This window comes from Nicotiana tabacum, chromosome 11 (genome assembly GCF_000715075.1).
Source record: "Nicotiana tabacum cultivar K326 chromosome 11, ASM71507v2, whole genome shotgun sequence".
NCBI lineage: Eukaryota > Viridiplantae > Streptophyta > Magnoliopsida > Solanales > Solanaceae > Nicotiana > Nicotiana tabacum.
Genome location: NC_134090.1, coordinates 162573314 through 162600685, shown reverse-complemented (window position 1 = coordinate 162600685; position 27372 = coordinate 162573314). Strand labels below are relative to the sequence as shown.

Sequence of the window (27372 nt, the reverse complement as noted above, 5' to 3'; positions counted from 1 at the left end):
TTACTTTGATTTATCAAAGAAAATTTTTGATGTGTTCAGTTTCAAAATCACAGATGTTGCTTTACTGTTGATTAGCGAACTATTTGGTGAATTAGTTCAAGACAGATGTTTTTTTCTGAATGATCAAAGCAATGTTTCAGAACTACACGGGGAAAAGCTACGATCTGAGATTTTCCGCATTCTAAAGTGACAAAAAGAGTCGTTAATAGAAGAATCATATGCAGAGCTATGTCACATTTAAGAAACGTAATAGAACAAATTTGGAACACAAACAGGATATTTTGGTGTCCATTAGCACCTTTACTCCCCAAAAAAGAAGAAGGAAATAACAGAACTCCACGCTACGCGCGGGGCCGAGGAAGAGGCGGAGCACAAGGATCTATTGTTATGCAGCCTTACCCTGCATTTCTGCAAGAGACTGTTTCCACGGGTCGAACCCGTGACCTCCTGGTCACATGGTAACAACTTTACTATAAGTGACACTTGATAATCAGTTTTTAACCACAATGGAATAAAAGAAATGGATTGAAACAACTGGAAGAAGGCATAAATGTCTATCATTTGAAGCTTCTACAGGTTGATGTGCTGGCCAAAGTAAATTGTATGCCAAACTTTATATGCACTCTGCAAACAAGATTATACAGGTTAAAGTTAATGGCAAAAAAATATATTCTGAAAAGGAACTTAATCTACAAAAAGAAGTTAATAAATTCTTATATACTCACAGAGATGATCCCCATTTCGCGCAAGAACTCACTACTACATTACTGCAAGCTTGTCTTCTCCCGTCATATCTGCAACATATTCCTTAACCTTTAGGGCTGAATCTTTTAGTTGAGGGTTGCCCAAGACTGTGATAGACTTTAATGAAGCAATATCTCCAAAACTTTCCGGGATCTCCATAAGATCATGACAGTTTAGTATATACAATTCCTCGAGCACAGGAAAGGATTCCTCGCCAACCTGCCATTCAGAAAAAGACACCTTATACAATGTTAGCACTTTGAGATTCTCGAAGGTGACTTCTTCCGTGTTCCATTCTTCCATGTTCCATTCTTTCCCCCGGATGATTGCGATTCGTAGACACAAGTCTTCAAGGTTGGGTAGTCTCGCAATTTTTGACAGTGAATCGGATGTCAGATTGAAGTTTGTCAACTCCAGTTTTTTCACGCTCAAAGGGAAGTGAAAATCACAGTACTGATCTTCTGGTGCATGTTTACTGAACGGAGAGCGATGAAACTGTGCATAAACTTCTTCAAGTTCATTAAGGAGATCCAATCTTGGAAAAGAGATCCGCGCTGATGAACAATCCCATGGCTCTCTAATCCTGAATTTAAGGCTTCGAAGATTGGGAAACCTTTTGAAAATATCCTCATTCGAATAGGTAAGGTTGAGCGAATTTAATATTCTCAAATTCTCTAACTTTGAGTCCTCTTCTAACACTGTTGGTTCATCAGTGTACAAATCAAAGAAAGAACAAGTATAGATGTCCACATGCTGTAGGTTTGAAAGACTCCAAATGCTCGGTGATAGTACCATGTTTGATCCCCGGTTATCCACCAACAGAGTTTCTAGATTCCCGAGGTTTGAAAATGACAGAGGGAGAGCTCGTGCATCCATCCGAATGTTTAAGCACCTCAAATGAACAAGCATGCCTATTTCATTCAGCAGAGAATCCATCAAAATTATTTGGCGCAGCTCCAACCTTTTAAGAAGCCTCAAGTGTCTTAGGTGGCAGTTGGAGGAAACATAATAGCGCTTCCCATACTCGCCATTATCATTCATGTATACCTTCAAAGAGAGGAGGTGTTTAACATAAGGATTTTCCTTTTCTGCATTGAACATGACAAAGTTTTCATCCGAATGAAGGAAATGTTGATCATAACGAATGGTCATTGCACGTGGCATCATATCCGAAGAAGAAGAAGACGGACCACTTGAACTTATGAAGTCAAACAACTTTTCCTCTCTAGCTTTTTTCAAGCAAAAATCATGAACAAGATCGTGAATTTGACAACTCGTGTATGCACCTCTCTCATTCGGAACTATTACCAAGCTACTGGAAATTAACTCTTCCACATAAACCTCCATCCCAGTCTGTTCCACAAGCCCTTCAGCACTCCATAAATCTGTCAAATCAGAGATTAGAATATGTTTGTCCTTTGGATAGCTTGCAAGGTAAATCAAACACGGTTTTAAGTGATCAGATAAATGGTCGTAACTTAATTGTATAACCTTCATCACTTCCTCTTCATCCTTAAGAATAAAGGAATTCAAATTATTTAGAACTTCCATCCAAAAAGCCTTAGTCTTTTCCTTCCTTGCAATGACTCCACCGATCAGATCAAGTACCAAAGGAAGCCCATCAAATTTTCGGGCTATTTCTTCTCCAACATCCAATAGTTCATCAGGATAACGTTCTTCTCCGAATACCCTTTTCTCTAATAACTCCCAACTTTCCCCTAGTGTGAGTAACCGAAGATAAAGAGGATCACTGTGGCGTTTTCCTTGCAAAGCCACTTCCTTTTTCCGACTTGTTAAAATAATTCTACTTCTTTTTTGAAATTCAGGAAAAGGTTTTGTTAGCTCATCCCATGTTGCAGTATCCCACAAGTCGTCCAAGACAATAAGGTACCTCATTCCAAAAAGTAGTTTCCGCAGCTTATCAGCAATGTCGTCATCTATGTGATCCTCACTGAATGTGTCTTTCAAACCAATAATTTGATTGTAAATTTTCTGCAACAACCTTTTCTCATTACGTTCTTGGTCGACTGTGCACCAAGCACGAACATCGAAATGATCAACAACAGTTTTATCATTATATACTCTATCAGCCAAAGTAGTTTTTCCAAGCCTGGGCATGCCAACTATGGAAATAGCATCTACCTCAGCTGGTCCACTGGTAAGCTTCCTAATTATCCACTCTTTCTCCTCCTCAAAGCCTAGAATTATTTTGCTAGCGATTGATGACTTGCTTTCAACTGGCTTCTTGGGAGAGTTCACAACAACAAGGCCCCTATTCTTGGGGATCTTCTCTAGTACCTCTTCTTTGATAAGCTTGATTTTTTCTACGGTATCAGGAAGTAAGAAAATAAGCTGCAAGAGACCATGATCTCTAGCAAGAATTGAGTTAGTGGCATGTTCCGCCTCATAGGCCACATTTAGAACGCAGGTCCAAAGATCTCTACTTAATTCTTACTCAACATTTCCGAAGAACAATCTTATGAATTCTAGGCCTTCTTTCACATGCCCGATTTCTTTCTTTATCAAAGCAATTGAATAAGCATTAGAATCGAACAAATCATTTAAGTTTCTAAGTAGAAGATTCATGAAGAGTGGTCCATCACTCTTGGAGAAGCAATGTTGAGATGAGTCTTCAGGGGCTTTTAAGTAAATATGTTTGAACTCTTCCTTAAGAAGTTCAATATTTTCCAACAAGTCTAGAGTTGCACATTTTGTTCCATCCATATTGTCTTCACTTCTTGATTTCTCCTCTAAGCCGCGAACAAGAATTGATATCTCCCTGGTAAGTACTCCAACACGTGCCAAGAGAACAAACAATTTGTCTTGATGAATAAATTCCTCGGACAGATCGGTGAGAATAATCAATAGGAACTCTATCATGACATGAATATTTCTAGCTGAAGTGCTAGCAGTAAGAACAGTTACCATGTGCGCTTGTAGATGAATCGGATATTCTCTAAGAATGTCTGGAGAGGTTTCTAGAAGTTGCTTAATGAAGCGTCCAACTTCAGCTGACTTTGAAGCTTCAAAATTTGTGGAACATATGTGCATAACCTCCAGTTCGACAGGAATAATCTCCACAAGTAGATGAGCTAGCATGGAATTGACTTGAGGGACTTCAAGTTTATCATCAAGTTCATCTATTTTAGTAAGTTGATATGCCAAAAGGACATAACAGAAGTGTCCTACTCTCTCAGCCATAAGTTGAAACTGAGGTAAGACATAATCAACTATCTCATGCTCAATGCAACCATTTACTTTCTGTTGAATTATATGTCAAATTTCCATCCCACATCGGTGGGTTAAGGAGTTGGTGGGAAACTTTTTCCTATAAAAGGAGGCTTAATGTTTAGGATTTAAACACACCTCTCATTTGCCTTCTCATCTGTTTAAGGCATTTGTATCTTCTCTCTTTAATATTATTTCACTTGTATTTTTGGAGTGGAATAAAATATTGGTTGTGTCCGAGGAGTAGGCAAAATTAGCCGAACCTCGTAAATTCTGGTGTTCCATTTATTGTTGATTTATTGTCTTATTTATTATTTGGTGGCTGTCATAATTTTTGGTATAGTAGTTGTGACTTATTCACACTATATACATTTGGCTTCCGCAACAATTAGTATCAGAGCCAAGGTACTGTCTAAGTATGCTCTGTGGTTGCAGCATAGTCTGATCTTCCACATCAGAAAAGATTTATCTTGGTAACTGAGTCAAGGTTTTGTCTGAGTATGCTCTGTAGTTGCAACTTAGTCTGATCTTCTACATCAGAAAGGAAATAATCTTGATTTGTGTCGTCAGCTATTAAATAATATTTGTGTCAAATATGGGAGACAATAAACAAGAAGAATCTACATCAAGTGTCAACAATACGTCATCATTGGCATCTTCGCTTATGACAAGAATTGTGTCAAATGTGAAATTTGCGGTAGAAATTTTTGACGGGTCCGGACATTTTGGGATGTGGCAAGGCGAGGTTCTAGATGTCCTTTTTCAACAAGGGCTAGATCTGGCCATTGAAGAAAAGAAACCAGATGTTATTGGAGAAGAAGATTGGAGAATTATCAACCATGTTGCTTGCGGTACCATTCGGTCCTACCTTGCTAGAGAACAGAAATATCCATACACAAAGGAAACTTCTGCAAGTAAATTATGGAAAGCACTGGAGGATAAATTTTTGAAGAAAAACAGTCAAAATAAATTGTACATGAAGAAGAGTCTGTTTCACTTCACCTATGTTCCTGGTACCACGATGAATGAACATATCACCAGTTTCAATAAGTTGGTCACAGATTTGCAAAATATGGATACAACTTATGATGATGGTGACTTGGCCTTGATGTTGTTGGCATCACTTCCTGATGAGTACGAGCACCATGAAACTACTCTACTCCATGGAAATGACGAAGTTTCTCTCAGAGAAGTTTGTTCAGTTTTGTACAGCTATGAACAAAGAAAGCGAGAAAAATAGAAGGGCGGAGAAGGAGAAACACTGTTTGTGAGGGGTCGTCCTCAAAATCAAACGAGGACAAAGAAGGGAAGATCCAAGTCAAGATCCAGACCCAGCAAAGATGAATGTGCCTTTTGTCGAGAAAAAGGGCACTGGAAGAAAGACTGTCCGAAGTTGAAGAATAAGGCCAAATATAATAATGGAATGGCCATTATGTATTCAAATGTAGCTGATTGTGATGATTCAGACTTCTCATTAGCTACAACAGAGTCATCAACATCATCAGACATATGGTTGATGGACTCGGCTTGTAGCTATCATATGTGTCCCAACAGGGACTGGTTCGTGGATTTTCAAGAAGGAGAATATGGAATCATTCACACAACGGATAACAACCCTCTTACCTCATATGGGATTGGTTCAATACGATTAAGGAACCACGATGGAATGATCAGAACATTAACAAATGTTCGATATGTACCAGACTTGAAGAAGAATCTCATCTCTGTGGGAGCCCTTGAATCAAAAGGGTTCAAAATCATTGCAGAAAATGGAGTGATGAGAGTATGCTCAAGTGCACTAGTGGTAATGAAGGCTAATCGGAAGAACAATAATATGTACCGCTATCATGGTAGTACAGTTATTGGGACAGCGACAGTGACATCCAGTGACGACAAAGAGGCAGAAGCAACCAAGCTATGGCACATGTGCTTGGGACATGCTGGAGGAAAATCCTTGAAAACTCTATCAGATCAAGGATTGTTAAAAGGAGTCAAGGCTTGCAACTTGGAGTTTTGTGAGCATCGTGTTAAAGGGAAACAAACAAGGGTTAAATTTGGTACAACGATCCATAATACTAAAGGCATTTTGGATTATGTATACTCTGATGTTTGGGGTCCTTCCAAAACACCTTCATTGGGTGGGAAGCACTATTTTGTAACCTTTGTTGATGATTTTTCCCGAAGAGTATGGGTGTATACAATGAAGAGCAAAGATGAAGTGTTGAGAATTTTTCTCAAATAGAAGACAATGGTGGAGAATCAAACAGGCAAGAGGATCAAGTGTATTCGCACAGACAATGGAGGTGAATACAAAAATGATCATTTTAATAAGGTTTGTCAAAATGATGGCATCGTCCGACACTTCACTGTCAGACATACACCACAACAGAATGGAGTGGCAGAACGTATGAACCGGACCTTGCTGGAGAAGGTACGGTGTATGTTGTCCAATGCTGGCTTGGGCAAAGAATTTTGGGCTGAGGCAGTTACATATGCATGCCACCTCATTAATCGCTTACCATCTGATGCTATTGATGGCAAGACACCATTTGAAAAATGGGATGGAAAGCCTGCTGTAGATTATGACTCTTTGCACGTGTTTGGCTCAACTGCATATTATCATGTGACAGAGTCAAAATTGGATCCAAGGGCAAAAAAGGTTATTTTTATGGGAATTACTTCTGGAGTCAAAGGATATCGCTTATGGTGTCCTATGACAAAGAAAGTAATATTCAGCAGGGATGTTACCTTTGATGAATCTGCTATGGTAAATAAGGTAACAGAAGATACCAAACAAAATAAAGGTGCTTCTAAGCAGGTGGAGTTTGAGGGAAAATTTATTTTTCCTACACAAGAAGCATAGGAGGAAATAAATGAAGATTACCCTCTGGAAGGAGAGCCAGTAGAGGAGATTTCAGCTCAGGAACCTCAACAACAACTTGAATCAATAGCAACCAACAGGCCAAAAAGAACAATAACGAAACCTGTTCGTCTCATAGAGACGGTTGCTTGTGCAACCTCAATTGTAGCTGATGATGTTCCTACCACTTATAAAGAAGCTGTCCAAAGTTCAGAAAAAGATAAGTGGAGGATTGCCATGAATGATGAAATACAGTCCCTTCATCAGAATCATACATGGAGATTGGCCAATCTCCCGAAGGGAAAGAAAACAATTGAGTGCAAATGGGTATTTGCAAAGAAAGAAGGATTTCCTAACCAATTAGATGTTCGCTACAAAGCAAGATTGGTGGCCAAAGGATATGCTCAAAAGGAGGGAATTGATTACAATGAAGTGTTTTCTCCAGTTGTAAAACATTCTTCCATTAGAATTATGTTGGCTTTGGTAGCACAATTGGATTTGGAACTAGTTCAGATGGATGTAAAAACTGCGTTTTTACATGGAAACTTGGAGGAGGAAATCTACATGACTCAGCCAGAAGGATTCAAAGTTGCTGGAAAAGAAAATATGGTGTGCAAACTTGAAAAATCGTTGTACGGATTGAAACAATCTTCTAGACAATGGTACAAGCGATTTGACGAGTTTATGTTGCGGCAAGGGTACAAGAGAAGCAAATACGATCATTGTGTGTATTTGCACAAGCTTAAAGATGGTTCTTTTGTATATCTTCTCCTATATGTTGATGATATGTTGATAGCTTCCAAGAATTCGGAAGAAATTGATAAGTTGAAGATTCAACTGAAGAAGGAGTTCGAGATGAAGGATTTGGGTGAGGCAAAGAAATTTCTTTGCATGGAGATAATTAGAGATAGACGTTCAAAGAAACTCTGTTTATCTCAAAAGGAATATTTGAAGAGAGTACTTCAACGTTTTGGCATAGATGACAAGACTAAGCCAGTTAGTACTCCAATTGCTTCCCATTTTAAGCTAAGTACTACTATGTCGCCAATGGATGAAGCTGAACGAGAGTATATGTCAAAGGTACCATACGCAAATGTTGTTGGTAGCTTGATGTATGCCATGGTTTGCACAAGGCCTGACATTTCACAAGCTTTTGGAGTTATTAGCAGATATATGCACAATCCAGGGAAGGAGCATTGGCAAGCTGTGAAGTGGATTCTACGGTATATTCATAATACTGTAGATGTCGGGTTAGTTTTTGAGCAGGAAGACAATTAGTCTATAGTTGAATATTGTGACTCAGATTTTGCGGGTGATCTGGACAAACGAAGATCAACTACTGGTTATGTGTTTACTTTTGCAAAGGCACCAGTTAGTTGGAAGTCTACTTTGCAGTCAACAGTTGTTTTGTCTACAATAGAGGCAGAGTACATGGCTATTACAGAGGCTGTAAAGGATGCAATTTGGCTTCAAGGATTTCTAAAGGAGCTTGGTGTTGAACAAAAAGGTATCACAATTTTTTGTGATAGTCAAAGTGCTATTCAATTAGCGAAGAACCAAGTTTATCATGCAAGGACGAAGCACATTGATGTTCAGTATCATTTTGTACGAGAAATCATAGAAGAAGGTGGAGTCACAGTGAAGAAAAGTCATACTACAGAGAATCCTGCTGATATGCTGACAAAGGTGGTGACTGCGATCAAGTTTCAACATTATTTGGATTTGATCAACATTGTTGAACACTGAAGATTGAAGATGAAGACACAACCAAAATTTGTTACCGAGAGAAAATTGAAGATGTGGAATTTTGCCAAGGTGGAGATTTGTTGAATTATATGTCAAATTTCCATCCCACATCGGTGGGTTAAGGAGTTGGTGGGAAACTTTTTCCTATAAAAGGAGGCTTAATGTTTAGGATTTAAATACTCCTCTCATTTGCCTTCTCATCTGTTTAAGGCATTTGTATCTTCTCTCTTTAGTATTATTTCACTTGTATTTTTGGAGTGGAATAAAATATTGGTTGTGTCCGAGGAGTAGGCAAAATTAGCCGAACCTCGTAAATTCTGGTATTCCCTTTATTGTTGCTTTATTGTCTTATTTATTATTTGGTGGCTGTCATAATTTTTGGTATAGTAGTTGTGACTTATTCACACTATATACATTTGGCTTCCACAACAGGTATTATTTTTTATTGATTGTTTGGTATGTTATATCAATTTTGAGATTGTCAATTTTACTGGCAAAATCAACTCAACACAAGCATTGGGAAGATCACGAAGGTTTATGACGAGCGAGTCCAAAAGTTCAACCAACTTCTCCTCAGTCATGGTGGCACTTGATTCAGGATAACTAAGTGAACTGATATACCTATCGATATTTTCCGAGAAGCGATGAACGAGATGATCCATGTCATATTTAACCAGTATATGTTTTCCACTCTGATAGAAAACTGACTGAACCAAAGAAAAGACACGTTCTGCTTTCCGAGACATTTTGGCATTAAAACTATCCAATTTGGAATAAGAAAGCAGAGGAAATGTCGACATATTATTGTGATTCTCGGATCAATATGAAGATTATTTGGGAGGAAAAACAACTCTATTTCACAAAAATTTCTTTCTACAAAAAAACCACACCAAACTCTCTTTTTGTTCTCACAATCTCTTCCTGGATTGTATTTTAATCTCTCTGGATTGTATTTTCTATGTAAAACACAAGGCTCTATTTATAGCCTTAAAGAAGGTGGTTGGTGGTTGAATTCTTTATTCAACAATGGAGGCTTCAACAATGGTGGCTTCTAGAATGGGTTGGTGGCTTCAACAATGGTGGGCTTCTAGAATTGGTAGTTGGCAGTAGCTGAAATTATCAATTCTCCCCCTTCAGCTGCATTCCAACACAGCTACTATTTAAAAGTTATTCCAACTATGTCTCTGCACAGCTCTAACTTTTCTTGAGTGACCACCTTTGTTAACATGTCTGCTGGATTCTCCTTCGTATGGATCTTCACTAGTTTCAACAGTTGTTGATCCATCACCTCGCGTATCCAGTGATAGCGAATGTCGATGTGCTTTGTCCGAGAATGATACATTGAGTTTTTGCTTAAATCAATTGCACTTTGACTATCACAATGTATCTTATACTCTGTTTGATTTATCCCTAGTTCTTGGAGAAACCGCTTTAGCCACAACATTTCTTTTCCAGCTTCCGCTACAGCAATATATTCTGCTTCAGTTGTGGATAGTGCAACACACTTCTGCAATCTTGACTGCCATGACACAGCTCCCCCTGCAAAAGTATAAACATATCCTGAGGTTGATTTTCTTCCATCAGGATCTCCGGCCATATCTGAATCTGTATAGCCTTCCAAGACTGGATCAGCTCCCCCAAAGCACAGACTTGATTTTGAAGTACCTTTAAGATACCTGAGAATCCACTTAACTGCCTCCCAATGTTTCTTTCCAGGGTTAGAAAGAAAACGACTTACCACACCTACCGCATGTGCGATATGTGTCCTCGTGCAAACCATGGCATACATCAGACTTCCAACTGCTGAAGAATATGGAATTGTAGACATCTCCTCAATCTCTTTCTTGGATGAGGGGCACAAACTCTTGTTCAACTTGAAGTGATTTGCCAAAGGGGCACCTACCGGTTTGGCATTACTCATATTGAACCGTTTGAACACTCGTTCAATATAATTTTCTTGAGATAGCCATAACTTCTTGTTTCTCCTATCTCGAGTTATCTGCAATCCCAAAATATGTTGAGCTGGACCTAAGTCTTTCATTTCAAAGGACTTAGAGAGTTCTTTCTTCAACTGTCTAATTTTTGTTGCATCTTGTCCGACGATCAACATGTCGTCCACATAAAGTAGAAGTACAACAAAATTGCCATCCGAAAATCTCTGAATGTAAACACACTGATCTGCAACTGTCATTTTATATCCTTGACTTACCATAAATGAGTCAAACTTTTTGTACCACTGCCTCGGTGCTTGCTTTAGGCCATATAAACTTTTCGTAAGCTTATAAACGAGGTTTTCTTTTCCTGAAACCTCAAAACCTTCCGGCTGCTCCATATAGATTTCTTCATTTAGATCACCATGAAGAAATGCTGTCTTGACATCCATTTGTTCAAGCTCCAAATTCAAACTGGCTACCAATCCAAGGATGATGCAGATTGAAGTCAATTTTACAACTAGTGAAAATATTTAATCAAAGTCAATTCACTTTTTCTGTAGGAATCCTTTGACTACTAACCGGGCTTTGTGCTTCACCACCTTTCCTCTGCCATCTTTTTTGAGCTTGAATACCCATTTACTCTTCAGTACCTTCTTTCCTTGTGGAAGTTTCACAATCTCATAAGTGTTGTTTTTCTGTAAAGAGTTCATCTCTTCGGTCATTGCTTGCAGCCATTTTTCTTTATCCTTATGAGATATAGCTTCATGGAAACTCTCTGGTTCTCCATCTTCAGAAAGTAGAATATACTCAGTTTCTGGGTATCGAGTTGATGGAATCTGACCTCGTTTAGATCGACGAGGTTGTTGATTATTAGCTTCAGGAGGTGTACCGTCATCGTTCCCCTGTGATGGTTCTGTAGTTTCCTGAGGGGTTTGTGCCTCCCCCTGCCAAACATCCTCTTGTTCTGCTTCTGGTACTACTTCATACTCCCCCATGCTATTTGTGTCAAACTGCAATGGTAGTGGATCTGGACCAACTTTTTGGGCACTGGAACCTCTTTCATAAGACATTGTGGGCTTTTCAATGTCTTCAATTGTCTAGTTTTCGTGGAATACAACATCCCTACTTCTGATCACCGTCTTCTGTATTGGATCCTATAATCTATACCCAAATTCTTCATCTCCATAGCCTATGAAGATACATGGTATAGTTCTACCATCAAGCTTCTTCCTGAGCTCCTTGGATACATGTGCATGTGCTAAACATCCGAATACCCTTAAGTGAGAATATGAGGGATTCTTACCAGACCATATTTTCTTTGGAACCTCAAAATTCAACGGGACTGATGGTGACCGGTTGATTAGGTAGCAGGCGGCGCGAACAGCTTCTCCCCAGAATGGCTTAGGCAGTTTTGCCATACTGATCATACTTCTAACTCTTTCCATAATTGTCTGGTTCATTCTCTCGGCTACTCCATTGTGTTGTGGGGTGCGTGGGACCGTCTTTTAATGTCGAATCCCTTTTCTCTTGCAATAGGAATCAAACTCCTTGGAAGTATACTCGCATCCATTATCTGAGCGAAGGCATTTTAATTTCTTTCCCGTTTCACGCTCTACCATGGCATGAAATATCTTGAAATAATCAAAAGCCTGGTCCTTTGTCTTTAAGAAGTACACCCACACCTTTCGAGAAACATCATCAATGAAAGTCAAAAAATACCTATTGCCGCCAAGTGATTTCTCCTCCATGGGACCACAAATATCAGAGTATACCAGACTGAGTAACTCTGATTTTCTGGTTGAAGAAAATGTAAAAGAGACTCTATGTTGCTTTCTGAATAAGCAATGATTACAAGGGGCCAAAACAGCATTCTTGTCCATTCTGATAAGCTGCTTTTTCGTTAGAATTGATATCCCCTTTTCACTCATGTGACCGAGTCTCTGGTGCCACAGGTTTTGAGATGCCTCTTTTTCCATAACATTGAGGTTGTCTGAACATACCTTCACATGAGTTTTATATAAGTTGCCACAAATATGTCCTCGAGCGAGAATCATAACCCCTTTCAGCAATTTCCATGTGCCTTTTCCGAAATAACTTTCATAGCCCTGTTTGTCAAGAGCTATACTTGATATTAGGTTTAGACAAAGATCTAACATGTCGGACATCCTTCAATATCATTGTACTCCCGATATTTGTTTGTATTTTGATATCACCAATTCCAACTATCTCACAGGAAGAAGTGTTCCCCATCTTCACTACTCCAAAGTCTCCTACTTTGTATGTTGTGAAGAAATCTTTTCAGGATGTGGCGTGGTATGATGCTGCAGTATCTATCACCCATTCGTTTTCTTCTTGACTTGAGACGTGAAGGCATGTCTCTTATTGGATGGAACAAATGGCTACCTCTCCGTGGGTAGTGACTAATGCATCTCCATCCTTCTGCTTCAACTGCTCCTTCTCCTTATGCAATTTTCTGCAATTCTTCTTTAAATGGCCATTTATTCCACAATGGTAGCACGCATAAGATGACTTCCTACCATCTGTGGATTTTTCCCTACTCTTGCTTCTGCCTATCCTCTTATCTTGACTTCTTTCTTGTTGTCTCCCTCTTTCTGTAATAAGGGCATGCGACTCACCATGATCGATGTCCTTTCTTCTGGCTTCTTCATTAAATAAGGCATCTTTAACCATAGACATGGTCAGATTTCCACTAGGAGCTTAATTACTGAGAGAGACTACCAGTGTTTCCCAGCTATTAGGAAGAGAACTAAGAAGTAGTAGGGCTTGCATCTCATCCCCTAGCGGCATGTCAACAGACGATAATTGATTTATCAAGCTCTGAAACTCACAGGTATGCTCGGCAACTGAAGTTCCGTGCTTTAACTTCAAATTTACCAAACGCCTCATCAACAAGGCTTTGTTCCTAGCGGTCTTGGCTTGATACATCCCTTCTAACTTCACCCAGAGGGCATACGCATCTGTCTCTTGTGCAACATGATGAAAAACGCTATCGTCAATCCATTGTCGAATTTGACCGATAGTTTTTCTGTTTAATTTCTTCCACTCTGCTTCTTTGGTGGAATCGAGGTTCTTACCCTTTGCTTCTATGGGATCAAATCTTTACAACTGAGGAGATCTTCCATTCGAGGTCTCCACAATGTGTAATTTGTGGCAGTAAGCTTTATCATAGCTCCAGATGATGATGACTCTTCCATTATATTTTTAAAATGGCTTGGTCAAAATTTTGGAGCAGAATCTTACCAAACGGACCTCACCAACGCGTCCGGAATGGTGAAAATTGGTAGGATTGACTCTTCTTGGGTCAAAATAGGGCCTCCAGAAATTTTTTAAAATTTACACCAAACTTTGGGGGGTTAAATCGAAAATATACTGAACTTGTGGGGCAGATTATAATTTCAGTAACTTAAGGGGTTATCAGAAATTTATGATGACTGGGCGCTGACTAGATGATGACGTGGCGCTGACTGGGCAATTACTATTCATCATCTTCTTCCTTGGACAGAAGAAAAAAAATAGTAAAATTTAAATTGCCATAACTTCTTCGTTTTAGCTTTGTTTTGCCTCCGGAAAATTGCGTTGAATTCGTATCGACGCAAGGAATCAAATGAAATGATCAAAACACACCGAAGATTACGTTTTCGAAAAACGTAAATCGGGGTTGAAATTTTCAGTGTTCCGATATTTCTTGATGAACACAGAATCGAAGGCTTTGATACCACTTGTTGTGATTCTCGGATCAATATGAAGATTATTTGGGAGGAAAAACAACTCTATTTTACAAGAATAGATTACAGAGAATTTACACCAAGAATTTCTCTCTACAAAAAAATATCACCAAACTCTCTTTTTGTTCTCACAATCTCTTCCTGGATTGTATTTTAATCTCTTTGGATTGTATTTTCTGTGTAAAATATAAGGCTCTATTTATAGCCTTAAAGAAGGTGGTTGGTGGTTGAATTCTTCATTCAACAATGGAGGCTTCAACAATGGTGACTTCTAGAATGAGTTGGTGGCTTCAACAATGGTGGGCTTCTAGAATTAGTAGTTGGCAGCAGCTAAAATTATCACATATATGTCAACTCCAATTTCAGCTTTTCAATTCGATCCATGTCAACATCAATTTGATCTTCTTCATTCCTTAACCTTTCTATGAAATCCAGAAGATTGAAAATGTCCTTGCGAATTACATAAGATGAGACCTGCCAAAATACCAAAAATCTTATTTATCTAGTGCCAATATGTCTAGATTTGGCACTAGAAATGTAAGGCGAAGAATAACAACAATAACAATACTAATGCATCAATCCCAAGAAAGTTGGGATAAGGGTGATAAATCATCACTTACCATATCGCTCACTTTAAGGAATACTCAGTTCCATATTACACAATAAAAATAAAATATACAAAAAGTTCTTTATATTTTCCACTGATATAAAAAACTCTCACAAGACCAAAAATCTCGTAAAATAAGACCTAAATTAAACATATTAACATGACTAAAGCTTAATCCCCGTAATTGGTGTCGTGACATATAACAATCGTTCTCATGGCTTCCAAGAGATTGTAAGTCCGAGATAAATTCTTTTCATGCGGCTTTAGGTTTATCTCATTTTTTTAAATATCTTTATTCACCATGATTTCACACCTAATGACCAGTGCATCTGGAATCAATGTAGGACAAAAAAAATCATGAAGCGGTCTTCTCTCATTTTATCCTCAATGTATGCTACTTATACCTTCTGTCAGATGTGGTCATTTTTCATTGTCGGTCTTATAACTGATCTATATGACTTGCCTTTCATTGTAGGTTTCCTTCTATCAATAGCGTTTTTTTTTCTTTCCATTTTAATAATTTTAGTTCTTGATATATGAATTGTTTGCATTTACTCATCGTAACCCTGTCTAATCTCACCTAAACTTCACTCTTCTTATACTAACTAAACTGCAGTGCTTAAAATCATTCTTACTTCTACAATATTATAAAACTCTTAGTATCTAAATTGCTTCTTCACAGTTCAAACTTTTGATTAACACCTCGCCAATTTCATCAATTAGCACATATCGCAACAAATAGCATATATTACACCTTCTTTTAGTGTGAATGACTTTAACGATATTTTAGTTATTTTAGAAACAAAAAAATTAACACATCAACTACTTATTATTAGTTTTATACGTAATTGTTTATTTATAAAAATAATTATAATATGTAACCCTTATCAACTACTTTACTATCAGTCCTTAAATTACCCGTGTTTTAGGAAAGTCATATTACTGTTTAGAATGTAAATTAATTATCATCAGAAATATTTTCAAAACAGTACTAATTTCGACTTACAAGGATTTTTAAAAATTATGTTTGATGGTAGTATGCTTATTTATTAAGTACGACCTATGAGTAAGAACAGTTGCTTATACATTTAGGCTCTCATTAATTTTCTAAAATATGTTACATACTCTGGATGCTCATCCAACAACTGCCATTATACTTTAGCAAATAAATATTCTACCAAAAATGATGTCATGATCAGATTAAGAACTTTTGAACAACAATATTTCATAAAAAATTTGATTTTTTTATTATCATTTGAAAATTTATTTAATAAATCATATAAGTCAATATTAATTTTCATACGTATAAATATTTTATGACATACCGATAAGTTGTTTCCTTCCACTTTCGTTCTTTCTCCTTCATTTTCCTTTCCCCTATCCATGTATGCAGTCTTCACTAGTCAAGCCAAAGTAGCTTTTCCTTGCCTTCCTTTCAAGTTCTCTAAAAAACACATAAACCTTTATCAAGAGAAAGCAGTAGAAAAATGAAAATTAAGAAGCATAAAGCATATATTATGAAACAATTTACTATGGGATGTACAGAGTAGATAGGCTACAAAACAATAGAAATACCAATACTGTACTTCAATCTTTGACTCTGTTGGAAAATTGCATTGGGTCGGATCCACCCTTAAGGGGTGCTAATTAGCCCGTTAACCTATTAGCTAGTCATCCTCCTAAAACTCTAGTACTAGTCAAGAAGAAAGTCCCGTTAAAAGCAGTAGCGGAGCCATGATTGTCATTAAGGGGAGTCAAAATATAAAGAAATAAACTCACCAAGAAGTCAAGGGGTGTCATTATATAGTATATATATACATATTTTAAAAAATAATTACCGAGCTATACAGTATAATTTTTCGGCGAACGGATGTCGGTTGACACCCCTTTGGTGCATGTGGCTCCGCCACTGCCAGTACGAGTGTTGAAAAGGAAGGCTTTTCTCTAGACTAGATACTGCTAGGGTTAGTTCTTTGCATCCAAACTTAAGAATAATTAAGCTGTGGAAAAAGGGAGTCCGTCATCCAAAGGACAGCCCGATGCACTAAGCTTTCGTTATGTGCGGGGTCTAGGGAAGAGCCAGACCACAAAGGTCTATTGTAGGTTTACGCTGCATTTCTGCAAGAGACTGTTTCCACGACTCAAACATGTGACCTCTAGAGTCTGTCATCCAAACCTAGAAATTATTTGGCAGTGGAAACAGGGAGGTTGTCCGCTACGTGAGGATTTCCAACGACCAGTAATTCGAGTCGTGGTTACTACAGACGTTCCGCTTCCGCGAGGAGACTCGTTAAATATTACAGAGTCATAATAAAAATCATCCTAAATTTCCAATAGAAGACACAAAGAGCACCAAAAGAAGGAAATTAAATAAGAGACATTCAACATAAGTATACCTTTTGACCTCTTAAAGTTCAACAAAACCAAGATTAAAGGTGTTAGAAAGAAACTCTTGTTTGAGAAATAGGTGAAGAGTGTTGAAGAAATTAATTAAGCTCTAGGATTCAGAAAGATATGTGAGAGATGTTGAAGTAATTAATAGCCTGTTTGACCAAGCTTCTCAGGAGGAAAAAAGTGTTTTTTTTTCCAAAATCACTTTTTTTTCCTAATTTGAGGTGTTTGGCCAAGCTTATTTGGGAAAAAAAAAGTGCTTTTGAGAAGAAGCAGAAGCAGTTTCAGAGAAGCAGAAAAAAGTAGTTTCTTTCCAAAAGCAGAAGCAGTTTTGGCTTTTCTTCTTACCTAAAATACCCTTAACAAAATATAGTATATACCAAAATAACCCTTAAACCTAATACTTAGGATATTAATTTATAAATATTTCTTCTTATTTTTAGGAAAACTTTCTAATATATAGTGACTTTAGGGGTGAATGCTTTTATATTTATTGAAGGAATTTTAATATATTTAACTTATATTAAAAGAATTAAGTACTTTTTAATTTTATTTTCATATTTTACTTAAATAAAATGAATTTTTTTAATTATTGCATGTAATAACAAAATTTTGATATTATTTATTTACTTATAATATTAATTATTAAGTAAATCTATTCATGTCTTTATTCGTAATTTGACACTTAAAAGCACTTTCTAAAAAGCTTGGCCAAACACAAATTATTTCTCAAAAGTGCTTTTCAGACTGATTAGCCAAACACAAATTGCTTCTCTCCAAAAGTACTTTTTTCAAAAGCACTTTTGAAAAAAACACTTCTCAAAATAAGCTGATTTCTCCGGCTTGGCCAAAGGCTATAAATTAGCTAAAGACAACTTGTAAGGTCACAAATAGAACGAAGAATCAAATAAAGATTGAGAATTGTAGGCCACTAATTCATTGACTTCGGAATTAAACTCTTTTTCTAATACTGATTGTCATCTTAGTCTTTGTAATCAAATATGAAAATTATGTACACGTTCCTTGTTTTGAGAGCTGGCTTATAATATTATATACTCAAGATGGAATGAGATTAACAATTCCAAGATTAAAATACGATTCACTGACTTCTTAAGTTTTTTTAATGCCCATTATCATCTTAGTCTTTGTGATCAACTGTGAAAATTATATACACGTCCTTTGTTTTGAGATCTGGCCTATAATTTTATATACTCCACCTGTCTCGTTTTGATTTTTATAATAATTGTTAGAAAATCATTGATGGTCGCGTTAATGATGTTTGAACAAATATAATAATTAAGTGTACAAAATGTTAATGTTAGGTGTGTTTGTGCTGATGCAACTTCAGTAAATTGCAAGTTTAATTTGATGTCTGAATCAGGAAAGGAGCTAGCCTTGGAAATACGGGTCCGGCTTGTCCTTACTCAGATAGTCACTGAACTATCTGAAACTATAGAGTAAAATCACTTTTTTTATTTGTAACAAGAAATTAGTCACTCAACTATCCCTATTGCATTCTCATGATCATTCAGCCAGATTTACAGATTTTTTTTTCGGTGGAAAAAGCTGACTTGGCAGTTCATATGAACTTTTTATATTTCTGGACTATATAAAATAACTAACACTCAAGCAAAACATAAAAAACCCGGCCATACACCTCAATCCGAGGATCAATTGATTTTGTGACTCTTTACAAACTTATTTTTAGTTTTATGATCCTACCCTTTTTTTTTATACATGAGAGATTTACTTTTACATGTAAGAGATATGTCTTTTACACATAAGACATCTAAAAAGGTTATTTTCTTAAATTATAAATTATAAACAGGGGAGGATCTACGTTCGGCGAAGCGGTGTCATGTACATATAATTAAAATACAGAAACACAAATAGGTTAAATAGAGTAAATGTGACACTACTTGACATGTACATATAAAGTAAATGTGAATGTGACACTACGTGACACATCAACGTGTAGCACATTTGGTGAAGCGCTGTAAATGTGACACTACTTAGACACATCAGATGTGTACATATAAAAGTTTACTAAACATGTACATGTAATTAAAATACAGAAACACAAATAGGTTAAATAGAGTAAATGTGACACTACTTGACACAACAAACGTGTAGCACATTTGGTGAAGCCCTATAAATGTACAGGGGATGTCATGGGTTCGAAACTGGCCAGTCCCATTTTTTGTTTTAATTTCTTTATTGCATCATCTGCTAAATAAAAATTGTGTTTGGTGGAGTTTGAACGTATTCCAAGTTTTTTTAATCTTCTTTTTCTCCTTTCATCTTCTCTCTCGGCATGAAATTGATTAAGAACGATTTGTGGAATCAAATAAATGATAAATTTTTGTGTGATTTTTGGTTGTATATATATAAAAAAGTATTTAATATTATTCCTAATGAGGTTATTTTGATACATTTCTAAAATGAAAATTCATTGATAAGAGTTGTAGTAATATACCTGAGTAGTGGTTTATTATTAAAAGAATTTGAACGTATTTTTTAAATATAATATTGTTAAAATGAATTGTTAGTCGTTCACTATTTAAGGTTGTGACACCACTTATAAAAAATCATATGTAAGCCACTGATTATAACAGAGCATGATGTACAAATAACACTCAATCCGACCTGATCTATTTATAAAACTAAAAATCCACCCAAAAGTCTTACGAAAACGTTGTCCATTTTGTTATTAATATTACGCTACCATTATATGCACATCTATCCAAGTTAGGCTAGTGAATTTGTCGAACTCAATGGCTAGAAATGACTAATAAAAGCTAATTACCAGAGTGCTTGTTATTAGTATTTGAAAGAAGCATCTGCTAATAGATGATGCGATTGGAATCTTGCTACTTTCATGCTTTGCTGTAACTGAAGATTACAGCTGCAACATAAGAGTCACAAGCTTAATTTAGAAAAATCTAAGTACATCAGAAGTTCTCAACAGGAAAGTAATATGGGTGAAATTAAAACATAGCCAGATTTATAACTGGTAATTGAAAAATAGCCATAGTTTCAAAAATGGACGACATTTAGTCACTTTTCATGTAAAGAAAAAATCTAAACAAACACACTGTTAAAAATCCGGAAATAATCCAGCATAATATGCAGGAGCTCGAATTTTTTTACATATATGAGCTTCCAGCATAATATGATGGAATTTTATTATGTGCCGGAATTCTACCATAATATGCTATGAAGTTTATATGCACGAGTTCCATAATCCCGCATATTATGCTGGAACTTTCCGTGTCCTGAAGTTCCAACATAATATGCTGGAAGGTTAGACGCCGGAGCTCCATAATTCCGCATATTATGCTAGCCGTGTTTCAGCAAAATAGCTGCTATTTTTCCATGTCTTCGCAAACGCTGGCTATTTTTCGATTATCATCCGAAAAATGGCTAGCCCGTGCTAGTTTGACGACGAAGTAATTTGGCTGTTTAGTCAGTAATTGCTTCTGGTTTGTGACACTTGCAAATCTTACTTCACATGCTAGTAATGTGAGGATAAGGTGTATAAGTTTCCAAAATAATAACTAAATAGCTTAGTCCATAATTTTTCCAGAGCTCTTAACGACACTGAAACAGGTCCACTTTACATCATTTAAGAAAACAGAATTGTGATTCAAAAGGGAAGTTTGGCATCACTGTAGTGCCAATCAAGGTGTAATCTTGAATGTTGAAAAGTATGTATAACAGTGAGATCAGGTTTTTGAAAAATTCACTTCATTGATTTATTCAAACCACCTCTATTTTTTTACGATAGTATCTATCGGTACTTTCACACTAAGGAGGAATAACTCTATTTCTTTCCATTCATTCTCCGTGGCCCTTTTCCCCCCAATTCTCATTCTAACTACCAATGAATTCTCCATAATAATTCGTAAATATTACTACGGGAATTGCATTGTACGCTCTAGTATAGTCCTAAGAAGACATGATCCCAGGCTCATACTTGACATGTACTCTCTTCTCCAGGTCCATCACGAGGAAAAGCATTTAATCGATTGAAAAGAGGATCAAAAAATAAAGATAGACCAATTATTCCTACATGTTCCATTAGTAACATTCCCTTGAGACTTTTCCTCTGTGGAAGAGGGGTGTACCATGAGAGAAATAGGGACGTCAACCTCTTTCAAATATACGAGGTTTCTTGAAATGTATAAATATTTGAAGGAGCAACTTTCATCCCATCGAACATTTAGTCAAAGAATTTGAATTTCAAACTCCAAAAAGCATCAAACGGTTCAAAACTACATGGGAAGAAGCTAACTTTGAGATTCTCTGAATTCTGAAGTGACAATAAGAGTCACTAATAGAAGAATCACATGCAGAGCTATATATGTTACCTTTAAGAAGGAAATAGAACAAATTTGGGACATATAATATACTTGTTTTTAGGATAATTTTGCTGTCCCTTAGCAACTTTACTCACCAAAAAGAAAAAGAGAAGAAATTAAACAGAAATCCCAGTAAGTAACACTTGACAATCAGTTTTGTGCAGATAAGGACCTAAAAGGACTCCTTCAACTCAAGCTTGTCTGCTCCTGTCATTTCTGAAATATAATCCTTAATCCTTAAGGCTGAATCTTCAAGTTGAGGGTTGCTTTCCAGTGTGATAGACTTCAATGAAGTAATATCCCCAACACTCTCTGGGATCTCCTTAAGCTCAGTACAATATCGTAATTGTAATTCCTCGAGCACGGGAAACGTTTCCTCTCCAACATGCCATTCAGAAAAAGACACCCATGCCAACTTTAGTGACTTGAGACTCTGGAAGGTGACTTCTTCCGCGTTCCATTCTTTCCCCTGGATGGTTAAGCTGTGTAGACATAGTTCTTGAAGGTTGGGTAATCTCGCAATTCTTGATAGTGAATCGGATGTCAGATCAAACCCTCTCAGCTCCAATTTTTTCAAGCTCGAAGGGAAGTGAAAATCCCACTGATTTGTATGTGCATTGTGCAAAGAGTAGCCAAAATATGCAGAAACTTCTTCAAGTTCATTAAGGACATCCAATCTTGGAAAACAAATCTGCTCTTCTATTGCATCTGATCTGAAATTCCTTGGTATGCTAATGCTGAATTTAAGGCTTCGAAGATTGGGAAACCTTTTGAATATCTCCTTTCTGTCTCCCAAACAGAAAATGGTGGGATTATGTAATATTCTCAAATTCTCTAACTTCGACTCCTCTTCTAACACTGTTGGTTTGTCAATAGTCGGTTCAAAGAGAAAAAAACTATCCATGCTCACATGTCGTAGCTTTGGAAGACTCCAAATACTAGGTGATATTACCATTGTTGATCGACCATTATCCACCACCAGAGTTTCCAGATTAAAGAGGTTTGCAAATGATGGAGGGAAAGTTCTTGCCTCTGTTCGAATGTTTAAGCACCTCAAATGAACAAGCATGCCTATTTCATTCAGCAAAGAATGTGTCAAAGTTATGCGGAGCAGCTCCAACCTTTTAAGAAGCCTCAAATGTCTTAGGTGACAGTTTTCGGAAAGATTGTTGGGCTTCCCATATTCATCCATGTCTACCTTCAAAGAGAGGAGGTGTTTAACATAAGGATTTTTCCTTTCTGTGCTGAACAGGACAAATTTTGTTTCTGAATGATCATAATGAATGGTCATTCCCCGTGGCATCAGATCTGAAGAAGAGGATGGATCACTTGAACTTACAAAGCCAAACAACTTTTCCTTTTCAGCTTTTCTCGAACAAAAATCATGCACAAGATCATGAATTTTGATACTCAGGTCCCTGATCCCTCTCTCATTGAAAAGTATTACCAAGCTACTAGAAATTAACTCATCCATATAAGACTCCTGTACTTCTTCCACACACTTCATGTCATTTTGTTCCACAAACCCTTCGGCACTCCATAAGTCTTTCAATTGAGAGATTTGAATATCTTCGTCCTTTGGGTAACTTGCGAGGTAGAGCAAGCATGGCTTTAGGTGATCCGATAAATGGTCATAACTTAACTCTATAACCTCCATCACCTCCCCTTCATTCTTAAAAGATTTCAAATTATTTAAAACTTCCAGCCACAAATCCTCTTTCCTCTCCATCTTCGCAATGACTCCACCAATCAGATCAAGTGCCAAAGGAAGACCTTCACACTTTAGGGCTATTTCTTCTCCAACATCCTTTAGTTCATTAGGGCAGCTTTCTTCTCCGAATATCTTTTTCTCTAATAACTCCCAACTTTCTTCTTGTCTTAGCAATCGAAGGTTAAGAGGATCACTGTGATGTTTTCCATGCAAAGCCACTTTCTTTTCTCGACTTGTTAAAATAATTCTACTTCCTTTATGAAAATCCTGAAAAGGCATTGTTAGCTCGTCCCATGCTTTAGTATCCCACAAGTCATCCAAAACAATAAGGTACCTCCTACTGTGCAGCTTTTTCCGAAGCTCATCATAAACATCAAAATTCTCAGTAAATTCCGCATCCAAACCAGTGAGTTGATTATAAATTTTATGCAATACCTTTTGGCTGAATTTTATGCAATACCTTTTGGCTGTCATACTCTTGGTCGACTGTGCACCATGCACGAATATCGAAATGACTAGTAACTGACGTATCATTGAATACTCAGGTGCGCAAGATTAGTTTTACCTGCACCAGGCATGCCAATGATCGAAATAACATCTAGCTCTGCTAGTCGATTGACAAGCTGTGAAATTATCAGGTTTTTCTCCTCTTCAAAGCCTACAATTATTTGCCCAACTTGCTTTTTTGATGACTTTCTTTCAACTGGTTTGTTGGGAGAGTTTACAGCAATAAGACTCATGTTTTCCTGTACCTCTATCTTGATAAGTTTGATCTTTTCTACGGTATCAGGTAGCAAGAAAATAAGCTGCAAGAGACCATGATTTCTGACAAGAATTGAATTGATGACATGTTCTGCCTCATATGCCACATCTAAAACACGAGTCCAAAGATCCCTATTCAATTCTTGCTCAACATTCCCAAAGAACGATCTTATGAACTGTAGGTATTCTTTCACCAACCCAATTTCTTCCTTTATCAAAGCAACTGCATGAGCATTGGAATTGAGCAAACCATCTAAGTTTATGAGTAGAAGATTCATGAAGAGTGATCCATCAATCTTGGGGAAGCAAAGTTGATATGAGTCTTCAGGAGCTTTCAAGAAAACATGTTTGAGATCTTTCTTCAGGAATTCAATATTTCCCAACAAATCTAGACTTGCACAACTTGTTTCATTCGTATTCTCTTCATTCCTTGAGTTCTCTTCTGAGTTGCGAACAAGAATGGATACCTCCCTGGTAAGAGCTATAACACGTGACAAGAATACAAACAGTTTGTCGTGATGGATAATATCTTTGGGCTCATCTGTAAGAATAATCAATAGAAACTCTATCATGACATGAATGTTTTGAGCTGAAGAGCTAAGAGTAATAACATTAACCCTATGCTCTTGTAGATGAATAAGATATTCTCTAAGAATGTCGGGAGATGCTTCTAAGAGCTGCTTATTGAAGTGTCCAACTTCTGCTGATTTTGAAGCTTTCAGATCTGTACAACATATGTGCATAACCTCCAGTTGAACAGGAACAATCTCCAGAAGCAGATGAGCTAGCTTTACTTGAGGGACATCAGCTATCATATCAAATTGATAAGCCAAAAAGGCAAAACAGAAGTGTTTTACTCTCTCAGCCATAAGTTGAAACTGAGGTAAGACATATTCAATTGTCTCATACTCAATGTAACCATTTACTTTTAGCCGATGGAAATCTCTTAAATTACCACATACATTCTGAAGAACCTCATATTCAGTCTTTAATGGCCAAATGAACTCAGAAAGCAACTTGGATTGATCATGGAGATACACGCGGAGGGCGTCCAAAAGTTCAACCAACTGATCCTCAGTCATAGTGGCACTTGGTTCAGAATTATGATATGAGCTCAGACAACTTTCCAATTTTTTCAGGAGGAAAGGAGCGACATCATCCGTCAACTTATGCCACATGTCATCTCCACTCTGATGAAAAAGTGACTGAACCAGATCATGAAGCTCATATAATACGCAAGATATTTCGGAATCAAAACCACTGGGAATGAAATAAAAAAGCTGAAAAAATGACGACATAAACTTCAGCCACATTGTCACATTTTCAATTTCATCTGTGTCAAGAGCAATTTGATCTCGTCCATTCTTTAGCCTCTCTATGAAATCCAGAAGATTGTCAATGTCCTTGCGAAATACAGCAGATGAAATCTGCCAAAAGACCAAATGTGTATCAAATTTTCAATGCCACATATTCACCATGATAAATTTTATTCTAAATTAACAGGCAACTAACATAAGTGCAGAGGGCCTGCTTCAAAATAGCCTACTGGATAAGCTAAATGTTTGTCTTGTAGTTATAGCTTATATCACAAAGCAAACATGTTAAAGAAATATGGTTTACTTTGTAATCTCTCCATTCCAATTTATATGAACCAATTTGAATGGGCACGGAGTTTAAAAAAGAAGTGAAGACTTTAAAAATTTGTGGACCTAAACAAGCCATAATATTTGTGTGGCTATAATTCTTTTGAAACGTGTGGTGCTAAACATGCCAGACTATTTGTGTGGCTATAAAAGATTCTCATTGTGGGTACAATTGAAATTTTAAGTTAAATTATTAGCATGAGATCTTAGTTTCCCTAAGTCAATAATCTTTCTCGATATCATCAATTCAACTAGTTCCTTAGTTTGTTTTTCCACTGAAACCCTTCCATAGAAATTCAAGCAAGAGTTGTTTCCTCAAAAAGGAAGAGATCATTTGTCGTTCGAGAAGAGTGAAGGGGAATGGTAAACAAGTGAATCTATATATATATATAATTGAGGGCCTAAGCCCGGTGACGTGGAGCTCCCATTCAGCAGGAAATCCCGCTTCCTGCCTCTACACTTACTTAGCATTTTAAAAGTGATATTACCTCCGCGCGAATAACAAAAAAACCCTCAAAATACACAAACCTCTTCAGATGCACAGCCGCGTCTTCACACCGATTCTTTACTCTCTGTTTTCTTCCAGTTTCTCTGTACTCCTCCATCCCTTTCACTTTCTCGTACTCCTCCGTCTCTTTCGCTTTCTCTATACTCCTCCATCTCTTTAAGGCCTCTCTCTTCCTTCTTATTTTTACACTCATGACCTGTTTGAAAAAATCCTATACATGGCACCCGGAATCAACAATGTCGGTATGTAATTCTCTCAAACTTAATCTTTACCAATTCTAATCTAATCAACTGATATATTTGCCTACTCTAATTCTATTGAAACATGAAAGAGCATAATTGACGTCAAATATATTAGTAATTGATAAATGATATCATTCACGTTGATCGAACGGTTGCCTTCTCTCTCTCGAACTGATAGAAAAATTCATAACTACTGTTTCTGCACATTTGGTAACTACTGCTCTAAACATTCTTAAATACTATTACCATTATTATTGGCCTAATGAATACCTAACGAAGGATTATGGAAGAAACAAATGTGTATATTAAGCGGTTATGTGGTGTAATTTCAGGTTTAAATTGCAAAAAAAAGCTTTTATCTTTGTGTGCTTTATGAGAATAAAATGGAACCTTGAAACTTGGGTTCGTGCTTCTGTATGCTACCAGTTAATTATTTGTTCTCTATATTGTGTGTGAATTGAGTATTTTCTTTTATGCGAAGTGCCAATGTGCTGAGTGCTCTCTTTTCTTCTCACTGCAATTTTTTTTTTTTGTAATTCTTTTTTCATCAGTTTCATTTATTTTTTATTTTTCCGTGTGTTCGCGCAATTGTACTGTAATCTTATTTGCCTACTCTATTCCAAAAAATTTCAACGACATAATTTTAATATCATAAGTAACTGATATATTTATATTTGCCTGCTCTAATTCTATTGGGGGAAAAAATGATGTTTCTTGCCCCTTGAATCAGCAACTACTGTTGTCGACTCAACATTTCAACTGTTGCATTTAATTAGGAAGTATGAAAGTAGCTTCAGTTTTGTTGTTGTACCGCAAATATAAGAATAACATACAGCTAAAAATAAATCTATGCTTTAAGCCTCTGCAAGGTGAAGATACTGATATACTT

The 27372-nt window shown here is 36.8% G+C and overlaps 3 protein-coding genes across 3 annotated transcripts; all 3 read right to left on the bottom strand.

Moving 5' to 3' along the window:
• Positions 1-227: 227 nt before the first annotated feature.
• Positions 228-3934, bottom strand: LOC107790440 (putative late blight resistance protein homolog R1B-17). The gene is made up of 2 exons (XM_075225947.1): positions 726-3934; positions 228-624 (listed from the first exon to the last, which is right to left on the bottom strand). The coding sequence occupies exon 1, from the start codon at positions 2860-2862 to the stop codon at positions 760-762; it is 2103 nt and encodes a 700-aa protein (XP_075082048.1). The 5' UTR covers positions 2863-3934; the 3' UTR covers positions 228-624; positions 726-759.
• Positions 3935-21789: 17855 nt separating this feature from the next.
• LOC142161649 (putative late blight resistance protein homolog R1C-3) lies at positions 21790-23802 on the bottom strand. Its single transcript, XM_075224525.1, has one exon. It carries the CDS (start codon positions 23800-23802, stop codon positions 21790-21792), a length of 2013 nt encoding a protein of 670 aa, XP_075080626.1.
• A 56-nt stretch (positions 23803-23858) lies between these two features.
• On the bottom strand, positions 23859-26434 carry LOC107793107 (uncharacterized). Its single transcript, XM_075224524.1, has 2 exons — positions 26222-26434; positions 23859-25517 (listed from the first exon to the last, which is right to left on the bottom strand). Exons 1-2 carry the CDS (start codon positions 26432-26434, stop codon positions 23859-23861), a joined length of 1872 nt encoding a protein of 623 aa, XP_075080625.1.
• Between the last annotated feature and the right edge of the window lie 938 nt (positions 26435-27372).